At 40.5% G+C, this 17,165-nt stretch overlaps 1 protein-coding gene across 1 annotated transcript in view; it reads right to left on the bottom strand.

Annotated features, from left to right (window-relative positions):
- Nucleotides 1-11,562: 11,562 nt before the first annotated feature.
- The window catches only part of pias1b (protein inhibitor of activated STAT, 1b), a gene marked incomplete at its 5' end in the record, with an annotated part of 40,960 nt that continues 35,357 nt past the window's right edge, over nucleotides 11,563-17,165 (bottom strand). Inside the window, 2 exons of the mRNA XM_043677054.1 lie at nucleotides 11,563-14,517; nucleotides 16,561-16,598. Of these exons, the coding sequence (XP_043532989.1) occupies nucleotides 14,212-14,517; nucleotides 16,561-16,598 (344 nt within the window). The remainder of the gene's footprint in view (nucleotides 14,518-16,560; nucleotides 16,599-17,165) is intronic.

Raw genomic sequence — 17,165 nt, 5'->3', positions numbered from 1 at the left:
GCTAATTGCATTCCCTCACCAAGCTTGTGATCACCACTCCCGACAAAAGTAATTTTGGATTTCTCCAAAGTACACCTTCAAAACCCCCAGAAATGGGCAGACTCAAGATAGACAAAAGATGAACCATTTGATATACTGTGGGTGGAAAAAGGAAATAGACAGGGTAAACAAAATTCCAAAAAAAGCTGCAGTTCCCACAAGGTGGAAAGGTACTTTCTCAGTGCTTTTGATATTGGCTGTGGGGCAATGGCCATTCCTCAATTCGAAGATTAATCAGATGGGTCTTGGTCTCATCAGAATTCATTCTTTCTCGATTGTCTTGCCTTTGCACAAGGGGAGGAGAGCACGAGAGCAAGAGCCAGATGCTTTCTGGCTGCAGACGCTGGACGTTCCTTCTCCTCCACTGCTCCTGGCACTTTAACAGCTTTATAACACTGGCAGGTTTAAGAATGATGCAGTGGTGGTACCAATTAGGCAGAGGGTGTCATTTTTAAATCCACCTGTTGAGAGATGTTATGACACATCTCTACTACCTAGGCTGCCTGGCTCAGAGGTAGGGACACCATCACTACACCACAGCAGCCTTCAAGGAATTGTATTAGCTACATGGAGCCTTAGCTGTGCTATATCGTGGATGCACATCCACACTGCCTTTAGTATTAACTTTATGAGTGCGAAATGAAAGCTTCATTAGTGATTAGGTTATTGATGTAAAAGAACAAATAAAGCTGGATATGGAACACACCAAAGCAACCATTTTTAGGTCATCAGTGGATTTACAGTTTATGAAATCCTGGCATTTTTGTATTCCTTTAACAAGACTTAACTTGTCCATTTGAAATGTTGAGCAGATGTTATTGGCATCAAGTGATAGAAATTTAAACAAAATACTAATCAGCATAAAGTTACATTGGCAGACTGCCCACCCATCATCTAACACATTCAAAGGTCTACTGAAGGTTGGAGGAGTAAAAGACAATTTCTTAGTGACATCCTTATGAAAAATAAAAGAACTTCACAGGGTGAAGGGTCCACAGTGAGTCTACCGTTAATAAGAGATTTAAGCAATGGGCACGGAAGTATGGAATAAGGAAATTTATTAATTTTTGTACTCCTGTAGATGTGGCAACTTGATTTAGTCAATGCACAATATGCCACTACCTGTGAGCCAAGAGACACCAATTCAAGAATATCTATGATAATATGTGGCAAAGAGTAATAATGAATAAAGTAATTTCTCATTGACTGATTCTGTTCCTGACCACTTTAAAATTATCTCAGTTGCAGGAATTCCTCAGGATAGTGTCCTTGGTGCCTACCATTGTCAGCTGCCTTATTAATAAACTTCCTTCCATCACAAGGTCAGAGGTGGGAATGTTTTCTGATTACTGTATAAAGTTCAATGCCATTCACAGCACCTCAGATACTGAAGCAATAAATGCCCAAATGCATCAAGATGTGGACAATATTGAGGCTTGGCCTGACAAGTGGCAAGTGACATTTACACCACACAAATGTCAAACAATGACCTTCACCAGAGACATTTTAGCCATTGCCCTTTGACAGTCAATGGCAATCGCATCATGGAATCCCCCAGTACTAATATTCTGAGGATTACCATTTACCAGTGACTGAACTGGACCAACTGAATAAATACAGCAGCTGCAAGAGGAAGTCAGAAGGTAGAAAATGTGAGGTGCCGCATTTTGGAAGAGCAAATCAGAACAGGACTTATACACTTAATAGTAAGGTCCTTAAGAGAGCAGGTTCATAGTTCTTTGAATGTAGAGATACAGGTAGATAGGATAGTAATGAAGGCATTTGGTATGCTTTCCTTCATTGGTCAGAGCACAGAGTATAGGAGTTGGGAGATCATATTGCAGCTGGACAGGCTATTTGTTGGGCCACTTTTGGAATATTGCCTGTCAGAAGGATGTTGTGAAACTTGAAAGGGTTCAGAAAAGATTTACAAGGATGTTGCCATGGTTGGAGGATTTGAGCTATAGGGAGAGGCTGAACAGGCCAGGGCTGTTTTCCCTGGACCGTCAGAGGCTGGAGGGGTGACCTTATAGAGATTTTAAAAATCATGAGGAGCATGGATAGGATAAAAAGACAAGTCCTTTTCCCTGGGGTGGGGAACTACAGGTTTATGGTGAGAGAGGAAAAGATATAAAAGGAACCTAAAGGGGCAACTTTTACACATAGTGGGTGGTGCGTGTATGCCACAAGAAGTGATGGAGGCTGATACAATTACAGCATTTAAAAGGCATCTGGATGGGTATATGAATAGGAAGGGTTTCGAGGGATATAGGCCAAGTACTGGCAAATGGGATTAGATTAGGATATCTGGTTGATATGGAAGAGTTGGATCGAGGGGTCTGTTTCGAATAACTCACCTCCTGACTCCCCAAAGCCTGTCCATCATTTACAAGACATAAGTCAGGAATGTAATGGAATACTCTCCACTTGCCTGATGGCACAGCGCTACAACACTCAAGGACGTTTGACACCATCCAAGACAAAGCAGCCTACTTGATCGGCATACATGCATGAACTTTCACTTGACCCACCACTGACCCTCAGCTGCAGCATGTACTATCTACAAGATGCACGGCAAAAGCTCACCAAAGATCCTTAGACAGTACCATGACCACTTCCATCTAGAAACAGAAGGGCAGCAGACATATGGGAACACAACACCCTGCAAGTTTCCCTTAAAGCCACTCAACATCCTTATTTGGAAATATATCACTGCTCCTTCAGTGTTGCTGGGTCACAAACCTGGAATTCCCTCCTGCACGACATTCTGGGTCAACCTACAATGGGTGGTCTGCTGCAGTTCAAGAAGGCAGTTCACCACCACATTCTCGAGGGCAACAGATGCTCGCCCAGCCAGTGATGCCCACATCCTAGGAGTGAATAAAAAATATTCCACCTTTGGTCTCGACATGGGCAGAGTCAGATTACTGTTACTATTGGATCCTCCTTCTTTTGGTGCTACTGCCAAATGCCCTATCCAAAAGATGACATTGCTTTAACTAACGATTTGAGAACAGTAAGGTTTCTGAGATCTTTTCTAAAAACATGTATCCTTTTGAAAATCTAACTCTAGTTAATTGTAGAGGTTATTCATGTTTGGAATCTTAGCAGTGACCAATAACTTTAAAAAGAGCACTGAATTAGGAATCTCCAAGTAGCATTGTTGCAATCTGGTAATTAGATTCACAGAATGCCTATAGTGCAGAAAGACAACATTTGGCACATTAAGTCTGGACTGACCCTCCAAAAAATTCCCACCCAGATGTTCACCCTATCCCCATAGGGAAAGAGTAAAGAATCCATCTGGATGCTCAATCCTGGTTGTTATCCAGTGCCTCCCTCTTAACATGATGAGACCGAGACAGAACCAAAGTTGGACTCACCTTTGGTGATTCTGTAGGACAATAGATTCAAATGGATAAAGTAATTGGAAAGGAAACCCCTCAAGAGGTTGTCAATTAAAAAAATTCATCTGGAGATTAAGGGCATTTGAGAAGTAATTCAGTGCCTGGACTTGAATATGGAATTCTACAGCCGCATTTGCAAAAAGAGAAGTTAAAGGCAGAAGTAGATGCATTAAATATTTACATTAACTAAGGCAGGAAATTCTTTGCAGGAGATAAAATTAAATTACGGAAGGACAAGGTGGAAGGAAGAATGACTATTTGGCTTCAAAACAAAGATTTGTAGGCCATCACTGGTTGTCATTGGTTTCAGTTCCTATGGCGTTGTTATGCCAATCGTAGGATTTACGCACATCAGCAAGGCTGAATGTTTACTGCAATCAAATGAATGTGTTTAAGGAAACTCAGCATTCTTCTTGAGCTATTGACTGACACAATACCACTTATCAGCTTGTGAACGTTTGATCTAATTTCTCAACTCATGAGCTAGAATTGCAAAATTGCAGCTACAAGAAATATTTACAAGGTTATTGTCCAAGTTAAAAGGGTTCACTGTTGACAAAGTGCAAGTTATTTTGTCAGCCTTATCTGAATCACAATTTCAGATTACACTCGCTAACATTCGCTCCTCAGGAGACTCTGACACAGAATACGTTTGTTTCATTGCTGTTTCAGGGAACCTTGTGGGGAAATTGGTTGTCACATCTATCTACATTAGAATGTGACCATTTCTCCCTCTCTATTACACTCTGGCAATTATATCTTTTCATTCACTTCCAATTTTCCACCTACTTACATCTTCAAAAGCTGCTGTTAAGCCCTAAACATTTTCTGCCAAAGAGTTCAGGTAGCTCAAGCAATTATTTCACATTGGACCGCCAAATTAGCAGAAACAATAGAACAACATTGACATCAAGGACAGTTGACCAAAAACTTAGCTTAACGTAGGTAAGCAAGGTAGAAGGGGGCAGAAAATGTTTAGGAGTGAATTTGAGAGCATGCGTTGAGGCATGTACAAGAGACCAAAATGAGAAAAGCAGAAATCTTGAAAGATTGTTCAAGTTTGCATAAAGATTTGTAGCTCGGGTGCTGGCTGTTGTGGTTATGGGTATGTTCATCAAGCTGGGAAGTTGATTTGCAGACGTTTCATCCCCTGTCTAGATGACATCCTCAGTGCTTTGGAGCCTCCTGTGAAGTGTTCTGTCTCTTCTAGAATTTATTTGGTTCTGTTCCTGCTGCTTCCAGTTGCTGGTTCTGGTACTATGTTGCAGTGGTCAGTATGTTGATGGAGGCAGTGAAGGAAAGCCATGCTTCTAGAAATTCTCTAGCAGTTTCCTATTTGACTTGTATGTTTGTTGCGTTGTCCCAGTCGAGTTTGTGGTCCTTGAAAGATTGTGGTGATTGAAGAGACTATGAAGATCAGTTGGCGAATACCTCAGATGAAATTGAAAACAAGGATGAAAATTTTAAATCTAGGTGTTGCTTAACACCAAATGTTGCACCCTGCTGTTACTAAACTGAGTCTTCTAACTCAACTGAGACTAAAGCATTGATTTTAAGATTGTCCTGGTCAGAATAGGACAGCTGGCAACGTATGTGAGAGAGAGAAATAGGATCAACATTTTAGGCTAATGACTTTTAATCAAAGCTTTATTATTTACTAAGTGGATTTGCCAGTAGGGAGCCTCAATTTTTGAGTGCTTTTTTGTCCAAAAAGAAACTCAGTTAAAGAATGACTTAAAACATTATCCACCCAGAAACTAAAAAACACTCTTCATCACCAATCAATAAATCCACCAAAGAACGTTATTCTAAAATAAATACTACCCGAGGAAACAACTAAAGCCCATCTAACTAAGATAGAGGGAGTGTCCATATGCACACTTGCACACAATACTCTTGCTTGTAGGCAGGGCTGGAGGTATTGAGTTAACAATGCACAAAGCAGACATCACATTATATCCTCCAGAGAGGATTCAGGAGTCCAATGTTCAATTAGCAGTTTGCAGCATCCTTGAGCACAGGTGAGGTCCTGGAGGACTGGGGAATTGCTAATGTTGTCCCCTTGTTTAAGAAGGGTGGCAAGGATACTCCAGGTAATTATAGACTGGCGAGCCTGACATCAGTAGTAGGGAAGCTGCTGGAGAAGATACTGAGGGCTAGGGTCTATTCCCAATTGGAAGAAAATGGGCTTATCAGTAAAGAGCAGCATGGTTTTGTGCAGGGAAGGTCATGTCTTACAAACCTAATAGAGTTCTTGAAGGAGGTGACAAAGTTGATTGATGGGGGAAGGGCTGTAGACGTCATATACATCAACTTTAGTAAGGTGTTTGATAAGGTTCCCCGTGGTAGGCCGATGGAGAAAGTGAAGTCGCATGGGGTCCAGGGTGTTCTAACTAGATGGATAGAGAACTGGCTGGGCAACAGGAGACAGAGAGTAGTAGTGGAAGGGAGTTTCTCAAAATGGAGAACTGTGACCAGTGGTGTCCCACAGGGATCCGCACTGGGACCACTGTTTGTGATATATATGTGATCTGGAGGAAGATATCGGTTGCCTGATTAGCAAGTTTGCAGATGACACTAAGATTTCTGAAGTAGCAAATCATGAATGGGACTGTCAAGAGAGTACAGCAGAATATAGATAGATGGAGAGATGGGCAGAGAAATGGCAGATGGAGTTCAATCCAGGCAAATGTGAGGTGATGCATGTTGGAAGGTCCAATTCAAGAGTGAATTATACAGTAAATGGAAATGTCCTGGAGAAAATTGATGTACAGAGAGATCTGGGTGTTCAGGTCCATTGTACCTTGAAGATGGCAATGCAGATCAATAGAGTGGTCAATAAAGCATACAGCACGCTATCCTTCATTGGACGGGGTATTGAGTACAAGAATTGGCAGGCCATGATACAATTGTGGTTCAGCCGCATTTGCGCAGTTCTAGTCACCACGTTACCAATAGGATAAAAGGATGTGGATGCTTTCAGGAAAGAGGGAGGGAGAGGGAGGAGGGGAAGAGAGAGTGAGAGAAGGAAGGGGGAGGGAGAGAGGAGTGAGAGAGAGAGAGACATGGGGGGGGGGGAGAGAGAGAGAGAGAGTGGGAGATGGAGAAAAAAGTCTTAGCTGAGCAAAGAGAGAGAGAAGAAAGAAAGGGAGAGAGATTTTGAACTTCAGAAGTCCTACACTACAAAACAAAGTAGATCACACTGGGAATAATTTACCACAGGTGATAAAAGAAGCCCAAGAGGGTGAAAAGGTGGTGAAAGGCCTCAGATGTTTCCACTGTGATGATGGGACACGTAAAGTCATAGTGCTGGTCACTGAAGAAAGGCACTGTGGGAAAAGGTGTGGTAACAGAGGCGAAGCCAGTGGAATTAATGAAAGTAGTAAAGGAAACCCCAAGAAAAGTAACAGTGCACAGCCTAGGCAAGGGCTGGGTATTCAGTTAGTGTCTGATCTCGATAAAGTCTTCGTCTATGTGCGTAAAGTGTACTCAGGAAGAACAGAGGGGGAAAGGCAAGAAGTTATGATTTTGAGAGATACGGGATCTAATTAGTCTCTAATAGTAAGAGATGAATGTATTTGCACACTTTCTGACATTACCCAAGAGAGTGGTAATTTGTGGAATAGATGAACAGAAATTTAGCGTTTCCCTGTGTAAGATCAGGTTGGAGAGCTAAATCAAGACTGGGGAAGTAACAGCGGGAGTGATTGACAGTGTCAGTTCCAGGAATAGAGTTTGTTCTTGGGAATGATTGAGTAGGATCCAAGGTGAGAGTGACACCCCACGTTGTGGAGAAGCCAAAGGAAGACCAGGGAACTGAGGAGTTAAAAGGAAAATACCCTGGAACTTTTCCACACTGTAGTAACAAGATCCCACTATCATAAATTACTGCAAGAAGCAAAAACGAAAGAGAAAGACGAAGGAGTTGAGGCTCAGTTAGTGGACACTCTGTTAGATGTGATGCTGCAAGAAAAACCTGGACAGGCATAAATGTTTAGTCCTGAAAGGCTAATGGATTTACAACAGAAAGACGAGACTAGATTAGATTAGATTACTTTACAGTGTGGAAACAGGCCCTTCGGCCCAACAAGTCCACACCGACCCGCCGAAGCGCAAACCACCCATATCCCTACATTTACCCCTTACCTAACACTACGGCCAATTTAGCATGGCCAATTCACCTGACCTGCACATCTTTGGACTGTGGGAACTACACCCCCCCCCCCCAGGAAAAGTCAGAATGTATTCCTGAGGGTTATTATCGTAAAGATAGAATCTTAAGACAAAAATAAAGACCATGGCAGGTCAGTGCAGAGGAGAAATGGGCAGAAGTGCACCAGATTGCATTGCCGGTGCGGTACAGACAGCCAGAATTACTAGTAAGAGGTTGTGGGGTTATGAGGAAGACTCAGGTTAAGGTCCAAAAGCACTTCTATTGGCCGGGACTACACAAAGATGTGGTTAAATTTTGTCATACTACGTGCCAAATGATGGGTAAGCCAGAGGCAATAATAAAATCAGCACCTTTGTTGCCAATTCCTGCATTCAAAAAACCTTTCACATGAGTTATGATTGATCGTGCCCTCCCTAAAACTAAAAGTGGGAACCAGTACTTGCTAACCATAATGGATGTGTTTACCAGATTTCCAGAGGCAATTTCATTATGGAGTATCAAGGCAAAAAGAGTGGTGGAGGAGGAGTTAGTAGCTTTCTTACCACAGTACTGGCTACCCAGAGAGATCTAGTTAGACCAAGGGTCTAATTTTACTGCTAGGCAGTTTAAAGAAGTCATGGATACAACACTTTAAATCAAGTGTGTACCATCCTGAATCACAGGAAGCTTTGGAAAGGTGGTATTAGGCCCTGAAGACCATACTGTCAAGATTACCTGAATGATTGGGATAAAGGTATCCTATTCGTATTGTTTGCCATTAGAGATGCCCCAAACAAATCTACTCAGTTTACTCCCTTTAATATTTGGATATGAAGTGAGAGGGCCTTTGAAACTAATTAAAGAAAAATTGACAGGACTGAAGTTGGAGATCTCACAATTGGATTATGTATCTGGGGTGTGGGAGAGATTAAATCAGGTAGGTGAGTTAGCTGAACAGCATCTGAAGAGAGCACAGCATAGAATGAAGCAGGTGGCAGATTAAAACTCTAAAATTCTGACTTTTCCCATTTGTTAGTATTAGTATTGTTACCAGTGATAGGAGATCCCTTCAAAGCCAGGTCCCTGTCAAATTGAGAAAAAGAAGAGTCAGGTAAACTATCTGGTAAAGGTGCCAGATAGAAAAAACTTTATTGGGTACCTCCTTTGAATATGTTGAAACCTTACTAAAATAGAGACAGATAACTGGAGAAACAAGTGTTAGTTACTGCCCCGCAGCGTGAGGAATCAAATCCAGATGTCATGGAGGTTGATGTGCCTCAAAAGACGTTAAACAACGAGGAAATCCTTGACGAGTGGGATAGGTTAGTGAACCATCTATCTTGGGAGCAAAGAACACTGTTGAAAGGTTTGTTGCAGTAGGATGAGGACATATGCAGGAAGATGATGGGGAGGATTAATACTGTTGTGTGTGAGGTGGAAGTAAGGAATGCGGTTCTGACAAAACAACATGCCGACAGACTTAATCCTCTCAAAGCCACACAGGTCATAAAGATGTACAGCATGGAAACAGACCCTTCAGTCCAAACTCATCCATGCCGACCAGATAGCTCACCCCAATCTAGTCCCACCCTGGCCCATATCCCTCCAAACCCTTCCTATTCATATACCCATCCAGATGTCTTTTAAATGTTGCAATTGTACCAGCCTCCACTTCCTGTGGCAGCCCATTCCACACATGCGCCATCCTGTACGTGAAAAAGTTGCCCCTTGGGTCTCTTTTACATCTTTCCCCCCTCACCCTAAACCTATGCCCTCTAGTTCTGGACTCCCGCACTACAGGGAAAATACTGTTTACTTATCCTACCCATGCCCCTCATGATTTATACAGTTAATGGGAAAGTCCAGGGGAGTGTTGCTGAACAAAGAGACCTTGGAGTGCAGGTTCATTACTTTCAACGAACAGAGTCACAGGTAGATGGGATAGTGAAGGCATTTGGAATGATTTCCTTTATTGGTCAGAGCATTGAGTATGGGAGTTGGGAGGTCATGCTGCAGCTATACAGGACAATGGTTAGGCCACTTTTGGAATATTGTGTGCAATTCTGATCTCCCTTCTAATGGAAGGATGTTATGAAATTTGAAAGGGTTCAGAAAAGATTTACAAAGGTATGGCCAGGGTTGGAGGATTTGAGCTACATGGAGAGGCTGAACAGGCTGGGGCTATTTTCCCTGGAGCGTCAGCTGCTGAGGGATGACCTTATGGAGGTTTATAAAATCATGAGGGGCACGGATAGGGTAAATAGACAAGTGACTTCTCCCCCAGGTGAGGGGGTCCAAAACCAGACGGCACACGTTTAAGGTAAGAGGGAAAGATTTAAAAGGGACCTAAGGGGCAACTTTTTCACACAGAGGGTGGTGCATGTATGGAATGAGCTGCCAGAGGAAGTGGTGGAGGCTGGTACAGTTACAACATTTAAAAGACATCTGGATGAGTATGTGAATAGGAAGGGTTTAGAGAGATATGAGCTAAATGCTGGCAAATGGGACAGGATTAGGTTAAGATAGCTGGTTGGTGTGGACGAGTTGGATCGTAAGGTCTGTTTCCGTGCCGGATATCTCTATGACTCAAAGTACTGGCCCAGCCAGTGGCACCGACACCTCACAAAATATATCAAAAAAATTGGCAGATATACGGAACACTTTTACACAAACTTGTAAATTAATTAATGGGGAAAATGCAGGTCCACGGTAAAGTCACTGATCAACTGCGATCTCACAATGATACAATTAAATGGCAGACTCCTAAATTCATGTTCACACTAACTTGGAAGAACTCATTCAATCCTGAACCATCCTGAAATAAATGATCTCTGTTTAAATTAGGAAGGAAAACAAAATTAGCAGCCTGGTTTCTTGCTCACAATCACTATCCAATAATTAACTCCTCACCGCCAAAGTGCATACACCCAGATATCTGGAGAGAAGGAAGTTATAATGTCACATGCAGATAGACAAACACATGCTCTAGTGTCTCGGAAGCTGCAACAAGAAGTACCACGCCTTCAGCGGAGAGTGGCATACCTGAAGATTTTTTAAAACTCTGTTAATTATGTGAAAGCCCTTCAATGCAGTTGTAGTGTTGCATTCGTCTTTCGGGTTGGTAGGTTGTACAAGAATTCATGAGTTGACACATTACCCCAGCATCCTAAGAGAAATATCCAGCCCTCTGACGAACCAGCTTTAGAACCAAATTAGAGTGTTTACTACAAATTAGTGGAAAAAAAACAACCGTAGCCAGATAAAAAATATATCCTATTTAGGCTGGAAAGGCAGTGCATTACCTATGTTGTAGACAGGATTTGGCAAAGATAAAGTATCAAGACAATGAGTTGGTGTAAATGTAAAATTTCTGTCAGATACTGAATGATACAAGATAATATCTTAGACACTGATTTCCACATGCTAAAAAGCTCCAATCAGCACCAAACCATCAACTAAAACTCAACTTAAAAACAAAGTGTTGGCAAACTCAGCAGGTCCGGCAATATCTGTGGACAGAGAAACGGAGTTAATATTTTGACACCAAGTATTCTTCTTTGGAACACGTCAGTAGATGTTAGCTTACTGCATACATGCAAGTACATTTAAATAAACCAGTGACGTTAGCCCAAGATGACTCAACTTCCTTTTCAGTACCTGAACCACCTCAACAAACCTTCCCTTGACCATTAACGTCAGTAATGTGGTGATTAATGGTTCAATGTTGATTCTTCTGTACCTGAAGTAAAAAATGGCATGGTACTACTATCCAGTTGATAAATAACCTTAAATAACCACCTTTTCTATTTGCGTTTTTTACACAAGGGAAGGTAAGATAAGGTATACCTGGGCCAAAAAAATACAACCTTAATATTTGTTTCATTAACAGAAAAACTTCCAAAAACCTTACAAAAGGAAACAACATAAGTGGAAGTTGAAAAGGAGAATACCCAAATCTATTGCTGGGATGTTTTTGCTGTTTTATTACATCTAAAAGATCTCTACATTAACAAGTAACATTCATTAGGTAAACAATTGCTTTCAATGCATGAAATAAATATTTTCACGTGGTACTTTATACAAACCAACACTGGTCTACTATACTCAATTATAAAAAAAAAAGCCATTTCTCTGGTTTGGCATGCGGTCACGGAAACCAGCACTGTGAAAGATTTAAGGCAGTCGAAGTATTAGAGCTGTCTTTGATACCCTCAGAGAGGATTGATTACAGAATTTACAAATTCACTGAAGAGGTGGAGTTTCATGCTTGTGACAGTTCTACTTACAGAAACACTTCCAATATAAATACACTCTCAACACAGCCCATTTCAGCATAATTTCACAATAGGTGTCAATTAAATTATGCTGCACACAAGCTAGCTTTCTCCTTTAAAAATTTATTTTGCTTGTCAAAATGCAGCACATGACCTGAAGGATCCAGCCATGTAAGACACACTTTATTCCAGACAGGCCCATAACCAAATTACATCCAAGTATTGGAGTCCAATAAACCAAATGCACTTCACAATCAGCCTTTTTAAAACTGGAATTTGTGAAACAAATAGAACGCTGGAAATAAGTTTGGTTGAGCATAAAACATCTTCCTGCCGTTTCAACATCCAGCTTGTCCATTGCTAGAGCAGACCTGATATAGTAATGCATTTTTTCAAACCAGATACAACTCCCTTAAGTATGTCTCACTTAATAATTTTCACTGAGCTATTAATCAATTGATCCTTTGGACAGTGATACAGATTAGATTACATAATCTTCCATTGACACAAATCAGCATGGCACCCTACCACAGCCCAATTATATTTTTATTACTCAGGTTTCATTCATTTGCATTCTTTGGTTATAACTTGCTCCATTTCCTCATCTCTCAAATGTGTCCTCTTGCTGCTGGTGTAAGGTTTCACTGCAGATCACTTTCCAATACATTATTTGAATTAGCTATTGTTCAGCTCTATAGAGTGTGTCTCCAAAAGACTTTTCAAATATAGGGGGTACAAGGTCACAAAGTAGAAGTAAATTGGACGTTGGCCTAATTCGAGACCTACATATATTTTAAACAGGGTCACTAGTCAGTAATCAGAAGCAGAAACCCCAACTAAAACTTCAACTCAAAGAGGTGGCAATTTATACCAAGCTTGGATCCAATAACACCACAAACTTAACTTGGAACTTTCTGAGTTGTATGGCTTAAAGTTACATTGATGGGATCTGTACTCAGTGTCTTTCCAACATAATTCTAAGTAGATCACTGCATACAAAAACCAGTCTTCTCTCCAGTGAACTGATTGAATCATCACACAACAGCAACAACGGAGGTGTATGATTAAGATGCAGATTATTAAATTAGTGGGTTTTATTTGTAGCCAATCTGCGTTCCAAATATTTGTCTGCCAATCCTGTTTTATTGTATTCAAGCCACTGAATGTATCATGAAAGAAGAAACTGAATTCACCTGGAAAACAACCACTTCATTTGAAGCTGTCATACATGGCAAAGATCTCAGTGCCAAATTAATGGAACATGAATTAAAACAAAGGTCATATAATAGACAGTATGATTAACTGATAAGTCAATAATGTGCCCATGAATATCCAAATTCTAGCAGTCAAATTTCAGCTGGGAACGTATTATGTAGAAGTAGAAGGTTTGTGACATGGGACTTGAGATATGTGCACACGAGGCTGGTGGCCTCCTTGGGATGTTGGTTATAAAACTTAAAATGCTGTTTCATGAACAGTGCTGTGCATACAATGGAAAAATAGCTTTTAAAATAGAAGTACACAAACTGGAGGCATTCTGCAGTTAGGGCTGTTCATGTAACATTGAAAGCGAAATTAATTGCTGATGTCTCTGAAGTAGGAAAGGTGTGACACAACTCACTCCTCTCTGTTAACTTAAAAATTCCTTAATGCTTGAAAAAATGCTACTTTGTAATATGAAACAAATCAAAATATTGAGACGACAGGTAACACCCAATTTAAAATTAAAACAGAAATGGCCTTTTTTTTGTGTGGGAAAATTGTACGATACTGTGCATTCTCCAAAGCTACTTCCTGCAGATGCAGAGGGAATGATATGGGAAACAATTGAGATTCTTTACATAACTTAAAAAGTATAATAAAATTATTTTGCACAAAAAAAAAGAAAATACTATTGTTGTCAACCATTGACATCGCAGTTCTTTCGGAAAGAAAGAATATTCTACAATGAAGCACATGAATGGAAAATTCCTAATTAAAATAATGACAACGGTGAAGGAAATAATGCCATCGAACAACAAATACAAAAAAGTAATATCACAGAACAACAAATACATCGTAAAAACTCTGCTTTCACAAAGTGAACTGAAATAACCTTAAAAGACAGACAGTTCGAATTTATATACAAAAGTTAACTGAAAATATAGTTTTTTGTTCTCTGTACATGGTGTATTTTTTAAAATTTTTTGTTTATTTAAAAAAAAGGGTCTCTACACTTCTAAATTTGTTTTTAAAAGATGAAACAAACCAGATTTTCTTTTCCTCTTTCTGCCCCAACCCCCTGCCCCCACCACCCAACCACACAAAAAAAAACACATTATATCCATTGTTTGAAATCTTAGTCCAATGAAATAACATCTGGCATGGTGCCAAAGATGGGGCCACTTTCCACACTGCTCCGGTTAGCCCCAGGATGCCCAAGGTTTTCCCGCAAGCTGCTAGAAGAGACGAGACTGCTGTTACTTCCGCTGCTGCTGCCGTTCGTCACTGCCAGCGTGTTGGCAGGTGCAGAGTTTGGCTGCTCCAGGAACATTTGCGAAGAGCCATATGGGAAGAATCTATTGAGCGAGGAGTGAATGAGGTCCTGATCCTCTGAAGCACTGGCTGCAGCAGCTGCAGCAGCAAGGAGGGAGGTGTTGTAATGCTGTAGTAGCAAGTAGAGAGCACTGAACATTACTATCAGTATATTAATACTGGTTTTTGAGAGCCTGTGCAAGATTACAATTCTTCCACTGTAGTCTCAAAGCCACTAACTAATTATAACATGCAAGTATTCAAATATTGACATTTATTAGATTATGTCTGCATATAAAACAGCTTCCATTCCTCAAAGTTAAAGTAAATACACTTAACCTTTCATTCACTGAAACATTTATCAAAACCTGCTATTTGATACAACTTGCAACGGCATTGCACCTTTCACATAATTTCCAAATAATCTTTCTGAAGGTAGTTACTTCATACATTTAAACTTATTCTATTCTGGGTTTACAATTCTTATTCACACGATGTCTTCCTCTTACGCTGTCCCTTCCTCACACTTTCTCCTCACTAAGACAATGGATAATTGACCCCTGGTAAATTATTTCTCTTCTTTGATCATTCGTGGCATATGCAAGGTCAGCATTCATTGCTAGTGGGGAGCTGTCTTCTTGATTGAGGAATGTTTCCTTGACCATTTCAGAGGGGAGGGAAGAGTCAAGCAGTTGTGGTGGACCTAATGTCACACAAAGGCCAGACACAGTGAGGATGGGATGTTTTCTTTCCTAAAAAGGACAACAGTGGGTGATAACCTAATAGTAACATGGTCATCATTACTGATGTAATATTTTATTCCATATTTATTAAGTGAACTGAATTTAAATTCCTAAGCCGCTGTGGTGAGACCAATGTCTCTGGATCAATAGCTTGAATATATGCTGGTGTTGGACTGGGGTGGACAAAGTCAGAAGTTACATGATACCAAGTTATCGTCCAACAGGTTTATTTGAAATCACAGGCTTTCAAAGCGCTGCCGCTTTGTCAGGTGAAGTCACATTGCATCAGACGAAGAGGCAGTGCTCTGAAAGCTTGTGATTTCAAATAAACCTGTTGGACGATAACCTGGTGTCATGTGATGTCTGACCTTGTCCGATTCAATAGATCGGATCTCTGGATTATTAGTCCCAAGACATAACATGATGTCGTACTTTAACATATTGACAGAACTTTTAAATATAGAATCCTTAGAGTACAGAAGGAGGCCATGAGTCTGCACTGAAGAGCATCCCACCAGACCCACCCACACATTTTATTTTTACCACAGCCAATCCACCTATCGTGCATATTCCCTCAGATACTACAGTATAGTTTAGCACGACCAATTCACCTAATCAGCACATCTTTGGACAGTGGGAGGAAATCAGAGCACCTGGAGGAAACCCACGCAGACACGGGGAGAATGTGTAAACTCCACACAGTCACCCAAAGTTGGAATCAAACCCAGGCCCCTGGCATTTGAGGCAGCAGTGCTAACCACTGTGCCGCCCTGAAGGAGCATTTAATTGAAGTGTAATGGACCCTGAACTTCAAACATATGTTTGGGGTGAACTGTCAATGTAAGGCCAAGCTATAGTAAACTATCATGGCCTGTACACTTTCCAAATGATAGTTTCCATGAAGCCCAGTTGATAAATGCATCATATAATTCAACACTGAACCATAGGTACCAGAGGCTCCAGCTTCAACAGCTATTCTGTGCACATTTCATCAAACTGGGGGACAAGGATATTGCAAATCACCTCCTAGACTCTCAGCTATATTTTGGAGGGAGGATGGAAAAGGTGAAAGAAAGTTTAAACAAAGTGTAATTACAGGCAAGTGATAATCAGAGCTAAGTACATATCTCAAATTTGACTGCCATACAGTCTATGGAAGAATAAAACACCTTGTATTTGGGACGATTATCAGAGGGTGCTATAGGTAACAAAATCTTTGTCCTCTGCTATTCAATGTTTTGTTGGTATTCTATTCATAACTTACTTGAGATTATGCTGTAAAATGTGATTTTGGAAGGAAATCAATTTCCACTGACATCACAATGCCTGAGGTCTTTACACGAATAATCACATAGAAACCACATTTACATTCTTGATATAATAAAGAAATCAAAATTTCAATTGCAAAAGTGCACGGATGTTTTACCTACCTGATTATCTCCTTGTAAAAAGGGGAATAGGTCTAAACCTGTTCAAACAAAGGAATAGTGAAATATGATGATAAAATATATGCCCCAAATGTGTCCAAATTTTATAATAGTACAAACCTTAGAGCAATCAGACTTTGGATACTGGGCTTCATTTGTATTCCTATTGCAAAGATCAGGGAACAAGGTCAAGTAACTACAGGGTTTTATATCTGTTTGTTTAGCTTGGATCACTGCACAGCAAAACCCGTGAGACAGCTTCTCCATGTTTACACTGTTAATAACACCTTATCCTGACAGTATTAAGAGCCTGGACTATAAATATGCTACCGGGATAAGAAAGGTGGGTTTGACAAAGTTAATGTCTTGTACTGGTTCATAAGTGCAGACTTCTCCAATTTAAATGAAGCAAATGAAGCAAGCTTGTCTTAGAACATGGGAAATGATCATTAATAGCACATTGAAAAATATGATGCTGCTTATAGGATTAGATTTGTGTGGTTTCAAAGTGATCAATCTATTATAGGAGAGTTTACACTCTGCTGTTTAACTTTATACGAAATAATAGAGATAGGATTACATTAACCACAAATGCAAGGTCCCAGATT

This window comes from Chiloscyllium plagiosum, chromosome 36, assembly GCF_004010195.1.
Source record: "Chiloscyllium plagiosum isolate BGI_BamShark_2017 chromosome 36, ASM401019v2, whole genome shotgun sequence".
Lineage (NCBI taxonomy): Eukaryota > Metazoa > Chordata > Chondrichthyes > Orectolobiformes > Hemiscylliidae > Chiloscyllium > Chiloscyllium plagiosum.
The sequence above is the reverse complement of the archived record's forward strand: the minus strand, read 5'-3'. Positions and strand labels throughout refer to the sequence as shown.